Source organism: Homalodisca vitripennis, chromosome 5, assembly GCF_021130785.1.
Source record: "Homalodisca vitripennis isolate AUS2020 chromosome 5, UT_GWSS_2.1, whole genome shotgun sequence".
NCBI lineage: Eukaryota > Metazoa > Arthropoda > Insecta > Hemiptera > Cicadellidae > Homalodisca > Homalodisca vitripennis.
This window is the reverse complement of record NC_060211.1, coordinates 174,447,007-174,455,575: the sequence shown is the minus strand read 5'-3', so window position 1 is coordinate 174,455,575 and position 8,569 is coordinate 174,447,007. Positions and strand designations below refer to the sequence as shown.

The following is an 8,569-nucleotide window of genomic DNA, read 5'->3' as shown; positions in this document are numbered from 1 at the left end:
TGGGCAATCGACATTATAATGTCAATCTCAATAGACTCTTGATGGGCAATCGACATTATAATGTCAATCTCAATAGACACTTGATGGGCAATCAACATTATAATGTCAATCTCAATAGACTCTTGATGGGCAATCGACATTATAATGTCAATCTCAATAGACTCTTGATGGACAATCGACATTATAATGTCAATCTCAATAGACCCTTGATGGGCAATCGACATTATAATTTCGACTGCCAACTTATGTAACCACTATTTATGTACCATTTCGAACAGAAAGAGTTGCTTTTCAATGGTGAAATTTGTTTTGCTGTTTAGCAACAGTGATCTGACAGTGACATCATAAACTTGCCAGAACGGTCGTCATCTAGCCATTTTGAAGTAGGTTTCTGTCTGTTTTAGTCTTTAGATTTATTCACAATAGGTATTTATTTCGCGAGTTAGTGTTAATTAATTATAACAAAGTTTATTATGGATCTTTAAAATCAATATATAGTGTTTTTGTTAGTAATTTCATAAGGTTTTATGTATGATATGTTGTAATTAGTAAGCCCACGTCAATCTAAGCTGTTGGGCAGTTCACTGCACCCCTAGGTTAAGAACCCCTAGACTATTTTAGGCAATCTAGACTATTGTGCAGTGCAGTGAAAGTGTTTGGGAGCTACGATATTAGTGATGTATCATGAGTATGGTTAACTATGTTGGGGTTTAGCTTTTTTTTTACAAAAAAGGAGTGGCCTATCCCCTTTTAACCTTACTCTGTCCGTCCTCATGGGCCACTGGCCTGTGCGAGGGTCTTATCAAACAGAATAAGGGGAGAGTCGATACAGTAAGAGGTTGATTGTACTGATAAAAAGTGCAACGGTCACAGGCAGGATTTGAACCTGCGCTATCTCTAACTCAGACCCAACGTCCAACGACTTAGACCGCTCGGCCATCGGCACTCCTTTGTTTTAGGCTATCATTTCAACTGTCCAAAACATTTTCCTGATTTTTAACATTAGAGGACTTGTTGACCTGTCAGACTCAAACAACCTAGAATTGGACAGTGCACCTAGGATTCCCTTTATGCTTTCTGGAACCCCAAACTAAGCCAATATTACAGAAAAGGTTCCAAAGTGGTACCTATTTATTGTAAAATTAATATAATTATTAAAATATTTCCATATTATACTTTAATTTTTATTATTTTTTTACCCACAGCAACAAATTCAGTTACGCCCGGCCACTTTTCAAATATAAAAAAATTGTTATTAATTTTTATAATTTTTGTAGCGAATATAATTTTTGTATATTTTTGGGAACTTTTAGCGTAAGAATTATATTTTTGGTAAATTTTGTTAAATAATCGTAACCATAGTAACTAATTTAGCTTTTTGTGTACTATTCCTGATATTCACAATATATTTAATTCTTCTTGAAGAGAACCTAAATACCATAATATATTTTCTGAACCTTGATGAAATGTAGAATACATTGGCTAGCTCAGATTCTGATGTTTATTATTTTATCTATCACACGTTACCACCACTTAAAACGATAAAAATAAAAAATAAACACTTTTGCGTAATATTCTTTTATAGTTTATGCATAATGTTTTTACACCATAATTATCTCCACATTCTCTTCAAAACATTTTCTTATACATATAAGTTTATCGTAAAAATTTATGTTTAAAAACATTATTTAAGTGAGGGTGCAAAATACTCAAAATAACTGCCAGTTCCACGGTTTATAAACTACTAAAAGCAATGAATTAAACACACACACACACACACACACACACACACACACACACACACACACACACACACACACACACACACACTTTTATATAAAACCTTTACACTTTTTACCTCTTATTGCCTCTATGTCCTAAATGTTTGAAGTTACAAAATCCTATATTTTATTACTCAGTACCCATTTGGGTAATCTTTTCGCATTTGGCTGGTTCAATATAACTTAAGTTATTCTTAGCAAGTCAGGTTGCTAAGTTAATATGATTCGGGTTTGTTTGCTAATGGAGGCAAGTTTCGCCCTCTCATGTGACCTTACAGTTATGCAATGTAATATTTACCAGCTCACTCTTTCGGGTAAAAAACATTAATTCGGTGAATGAGTCAAATAAATCAGCTGAATAATGGATTCACAACCTTCATGGACAAAAAAAGGCTCACTGCTTTCATAGTCATGAGGTGGTGAAAGTTGATTTAATGCAATGATTTTGTCTATTGACGCATGTCTGTTTACTGTTGTTGTCTGTAGTTTATAATAGTTGTATTACATTAAAAACTTTTAGTTTATAATGATCACTCTTATTGTTAACAATTTTTAAAAAAACTAACAACAAAGCCATTTAAACATTTCGTCTTTGCGAGTATCTTTAAAAAGAGGTAAATTTATGTTTATAATTATTTAATGATGTTCGAATTATTTATTTCTCAACCTAAAAGCTCAGAAATCATATTACATTTAAATCTGCCACATGAGTTGTGTTGCACTGAGTGAAGTTCTTATTTGCAGATGGCGTGGTTTACTTGCCAAGCTCAAAAAGCTGACGTCGAGAAAGGTAATTAAATGATTTGCTTGTAATTTTGTAACCGTGCAAAAGCAGTAACGTAAGATGTTTTAGCAGTCTTCTCCATAAAACAGCAGTCCCCATAAAATTATCAAACAGTTACTTAGTTTGGTAAATCAAATACATCTGTTGTTAGTAATTTTGTTACCATGCAAAAGTAACTTGAGATGTTTCAGCAGTCTTCTCCATAAAACAGTATTACAACACAGTTACTTTGGTAAATCAAATACATCTGTTGTTAGTAATTTTGTTACCATGCAAAAGTAACTTGAGATGTTTCAGCAATCTTCTCCATAAAACAGTATTACAACACAGTTACTTTGGTAAATCAAATACATCTATTGTTAGTAATTTTGTTACCATGCAAAAGTAACTTGAGATGTTTTAGCAGTCTTCTCCATAAAACAGTATTACAACACAGTTAGTTTGGCAAATCAAATACATTTGTTGTTAGTAATTTTGTTACCATGGAAAAGTAACTTGAGATGTTTTAGCAATCTTCTCCATAAGACAGTATTACAACACAGTTAGTTTGGTAAATCAAATACATTTGTTGTTAGTAATTTTGTTACCATGCAAAAGTAACCTTGAGATGTTTTAGCAAACTTCTCCATAAAACAGTATTACAACACAGTTACTTTGGTAAATCAAATACATCTGTTGTTGGTAATTTTGTTACCATGCAAAAGTAACTTGAGATGTTTTAGCAATCTTCTCCATAAAACAGTATTACAACACAGTTAGTTTGATTAATCAAATAAATCTTTTGTTTGTAATTTTGTTACCATTTGAAAGCAGTAACTTGAGTTTTTTTTATACATTTTCTGCGTAAAGCAGTATGCATAGGTAAATAAACATTTTTAAAACGAAAAAAGATGGCCTTTGGCGTTTTACAGTAAAAATATCTATTCTTTACTCCATCGTTGGATTTTGAATGAGGATTTAAAAGTATATAGGGTTCCAATACTCATATACATGTTATATGGAAAAGTAATCGAGAATGTACTACTTTGACCCTTATGGTAAAGTACTTATCAAGTCTTAATGGCCGATGTACATAATGTTTGTTCTAAACTCAGCGATAAGGTGTCTACATTTATTGTACTGAGATAAGAAAACAAATTGGGAACAAGTACGTGCATTCCTAATTCTTGCTAGTATAGAAATTAAAATCAAAGCTATAAACTATAAAGAAGAAATTAACTGTAAAGAAATTAAATTCCGATTTTTGCATTTCACTTTATTTTATTCTTAAATTATTTTCTTTCTGTGTTGCATGATACTGACGGTGATGGAATTGAAGCATTTCAAATAAAAGAATAACGTTTTAGCAAGTCTGATATTATAAATAGCATAGAGAGAAGTAAAAAATTAGAGTGAATACAAACCCTACAGAAAAGTTCGGAGGTTTGGCGTGAGTTAACTAAAATTTTCCAATCTACTGTAGTAATGTAAAAGTTGAGACTACTAAAGGCTATTAATGAAAATTAATTTTTAACATTCAGATAGTATTTATACGACGATGGAACTTCGTCAATAGAATTGAGATTAAATGTATCTACTTTATAATAAAAAATCATTATTTTAATGAATCTATAAACTGGATAGAACGGTATTTAACCAATTCGCACTAAAATAAAAAAACATCGCAATTAAAAGTAATAAAATCATACTTTATTTTCAATCCCATAAAGTCTTTGTAATGGGGAAACCTCAATAATTACACATCATATTTACCTACGCATAAATAAAATTCTACTATTACATGAATTTACTTACTGATTCCGGATATTGGCGATACAATTATATGATTTCTTATATCGACCATGGTACACACAAAATGTAGGATAGCTATGGTTAGCTTTAAGTCAATGGCTAAGTCTAAAACCTTAGGTTTGATACAGCAAAAGCATTTTTATAATAAGAAACCTTGTACTATTTTAAAAGATCAGATAAGTTATTTCAAGTAAAGCTAAAGTTAAATGAATAATGTATAAAAACTAATTGTTACTCAAATGTTAGTCCGGAGAGTAATACATTCCTTTTTTAGCATCCTGGGACAGGACGTTCACAAAATGCGAACACCCAATAGAGGAACGATTTCCAGAAAATGTCCAAAGTGGTTTGAGCGATTTTGTGCCAGATGAGAAATCTGCATTGGAGCAAGGATTTGTAATGGACGAAACCATGAGAGAGAAAAGAGCAGGCAGGGATTTGCACGAGCTTGGAAAAAGGAGAAGATTGATGTTGGGGCGAAACCGGTTTAAACTTGCTAAAAAGATGAGGCAGTATCAGCACGATAAAGAATTTTATAATGTAGGAAAAATAAATTTCACTGATCAAGACAGAAATAATGTGCAAAAAGTCCCAGGAAGTAATGGTAAAGAATCAAATGCCAACTCAAAGCAGTCAGCTATGAAAGTATTCGGATATAATATGAGACCACTTACTGCAAGAAAACATTTTAGTACAAAGTCGCAAAGTAGTAGAACCCATTCTGATAAGAAATTGCAAGAGTTTCATACAAATAATTCATCACTCCACAAAGCCCAAGATAAAGTAGCAGATAACATGAAAACAAGTTTTAAAGATCGTTCGCTCAATAAGCGAGTCATATGAAAAGCGTAAAAAACTCCAAAACAACAAATCGAAACATTTTGAAAGTGACAATGACATCTCGACGATGAAAAAATTGAAGAAGGCTAATAATGAAACACCAGCTAGAAATAGACACCACCATGAATATAAAATCAATGAACTCAATAAAGAAGGGCAGAAAAACGTAGATAAACCATTAACGCCACTTAATTCAGAAGGAGGTATGAAAGGCAAAGATGAATTTAATATCGGTGAAAATCAGTTTACGAATTTATCAACAATAAACAAGAGTTTTTTGGATGCTTTTGAGAAGAAAATCTACGGAAGGAAAAATAACCAACATTCAAAGTACAATGTAAAACAACATCCAGGCTGGAATACTACTAGAGCGAAGAGTAAAGCTCATTCAAATAAACACGGAGAGTGGATTTTTTATGATAGTGAGTTTGGAAAAAATACACACGCTCATGAGCACTCTGATCATATTGGAGGTACAAAAAATCAATTATTGAACAGTGATTTGAAAAACGAAGATCACACACTAATAAAGAACAAAAACCCAAAAAAGATTCATCCAAAGGAGCCAAACGTGATTGAAGACACTCTAAAGGCTGATGAAGAATATCACCACCTGCAATCTCCAATAAATAAACAATCAGTTGAGTACTCAAAAAAGACATCTAAAGACACAATTATTAAGGAAGAACCTTTAGATTCAGCTAGTCCAAGTAATGCTCAATTTTTGGACATCCCATTTGAAAATAATGAAGATGATGCTAAAAGGAATGAACGCGACACGAATAACAACCGTAAAATAAATAGTGGAAATCGTTTTTTCAATGACGCCTCAATTGATGACCAAGTGTTTGATGATGATACGCCAGAGAACCAAGATGATGATACGCCAGAGTTTGATTCAAATGAGATTAGTTACAGAAAAACGTCAAGACACGAGCGTAATGGAAGTAGAGATTTACAGCCACATCCGAATATAAATAGTAAAAAGCCCAGAGTTAATGAAGAAGAACAACTTGATTTAGTGGAGGACTCAAAACATGTTTTTAATGGTAGAGGCCGTGAGTCAAAATATAATGAGGAAGATTCCTCAACATTAGATTCTTGCGTGGGGTATAAAGCCGAGGAATCGACCACAGTTATGACCACTTCCACGAAGGACCACACCACAACTAAGGAAAGGAGTACGAAGGCAAAAACAACTCCTAAGGACACTAAAACACAAACAACAATGAAAGTTGACAACTCTGTGAACACTACTGGTAAAGCAACAGTTGGGAATTACGAACAATTCTTGTGCGGTCAACTTGTGGACACCTTTGTTGATTCTGTTTTAAAAAAGGTTCAGCGCTCGAGAAAACTGTCTAAAGAACTAGGGTTTGGAAATGACACCGAGGATAGCTGTGACAGGTGTGTCGAGTTGAAGATAAACAAAATACCCGATTTGGAAGCCATGAAGAATTCCTTGAACAGATGTACGAGTGATAGTGACCGTAATAGATGCTACCGCGTCCCAAACACAATGGGGACCTTTCTAAAATCCTTGCTTTTATTTGAAAAAGAGAACGAAAATACTGTCTATAACAAAATCCTGGACGATAGTAGTTTTATATTTACAGGAGACTATGGTGAACCGTGGTCTCATCACGAAGACGATTTTAGTGATACTAATAACAAATACAATACTGATAGAGAGGGTTTCGATAAAGAGTCTTTGGAAAAACAGCCTTCGAAAGAACAAAAGAGTGAAGAGAAAAGCGGTGAACACATATCAAATATAGAAAAACAAGCAAACGCAAGACATTCACCAAATGAAGAGGATAACAGGGAAAACGACGTTGAAGACCCAACTGAAAGTAAAGAAAAAGAACACGATGACGAAGGATTGGAACCTGAGATAAAATCATCTTCGATGAGGGAGGAATTTGAAGGTAAAAAGGAGAAAGGCAGTTCTGCTGTAAGGACTCCTATTGAGTTAGATGACAAATTAAAAGGAAGTGAGCTCGTTGACGTATTTGATGATCAAGATTTGGTTCCATCTAATAAAAGACAGTACTCAGCTTATAAAGACCTTGAAAGTGACTTTGCTGGACCCCTAAGCGCAACTCCGTCAAAGCGAAGAAGGAAGAACTATGATATCGATAATCTTTATAATTCTAGAGCTGACGCTTCAAAATTATCTGACTATAAAGATGGCAGAAGCGCAGGATACGATCCTTACGGTGAAGTAAATTATAACTTTATGAAAGCTAAATCAGATGAATCCAATAAAAAGAAGACTCACTCTCGTCTCGGTTTTGGTCAAGAGTCGTATCAGTCTAGAGGTAACTATTTACAAAATAGTAACACTAATGCAAAATTTGTACCTGATTCTGTAGCCAACTATAGAGGTAATTTACACAGCAGGAATTACTATTCTTATTTCCCTGCTGATGATAGAAAAGGTGAACAATTTCCAAGTGAGTCGAAAATTGTCCATTATGAACCCGATGATTTTGTGAATAAAAATTGGGAAAACGGAGAGTACCAGTTGTACCCGAACCAAAATTCGAATGGAGATGTGGAAGATCTGACGCCGATTTCTAGGGCGTTTTAAATATGATTACGATAGTCGCATGAAAATGGTTAAAAGGGATACCGAACCATATGAAGACGAACTAATATTTTATGAAATTCCCAACATTGAATATGACTTGTATTAGTGTTCAAATTCCAATCAGAACTAATGATGGTCGATCAGAAGGATGGTCATTACTAGGCAAGGTAAATATTAGCACAAGCATTAGCAAAAGACAAGTCATTCTTGAAGTCTAATAAGTCTTTCAGTGAAAGGGCCAAAGTGTTCATTCATTCAGTGTATGAAGTACGTTCAGTAAGTTATATTTTAAAACATAAATTATAATTATATTGAAATAATTTATACACCCAACGTACCAAATTATAAAAAAATGACAAAGGAACGTCAAAAACATATAGTTCCTGTATTGGAAATAAATGTATAAAATTGATCAATGAATATAAATAATACTGTACTTGTCTTGGCAACTGTGCAACTTTGTCAAGTGTTTGAATGTATTTAGTTAAATTACGAGTACAATTAGCAAAATAAAATGTTAATGGGTTAAAAATGCATTTGTTTTTTTTTATAATATGGTCATTAAATGTTTAAATGATGAAATAGCCATGTATTAATACGATTATACCGTTGAATAGCACTTAAAAAGTAAACCGCTAACTGAAAATTGTATGTATTACTAATATTATAGAAAAATAACCCTTTTCATACTCTTCCATTTTGACCTCTATCAAAACTAGCCTTACTTATCGATTTAAAAAAAAATTAAAAAACGGTTACGTGCACATACAGTGCAAACTA

The 8,569-nt window shown here is 33.1% G+C and overlaps 1 protein-coding gene across 1 annotated transcript; it reads left to right on the top strand.

Annotated features, from left to right (window-relative positions):
* The first annotated feature begins 2,522 nt into the window (after positions 1-2,522).
* LOC124363206 (uncharacterized protein MAL13P1.304-like) lies at positions 2,523-8,321 on the top strand. Its single transcript, XM_046818364.1, has 2 exons — positions 2,523-2,571; positions 4,631-8,321. The coding sequence occupies exon 2, from the start codon at positions 5,264-5,266 to the stop codon at positions 7,787-7,789; it is 2,526 nt and encodes an 841-aa protein (XP_046674320.1). The 5' UTR covers positions 2,523-2,571; positions 4,631-5,263; the 3' UTR covers positions 7,790-8,321.
* Positions 8,322-8,569: the final 248 nt, after the last annotated feature.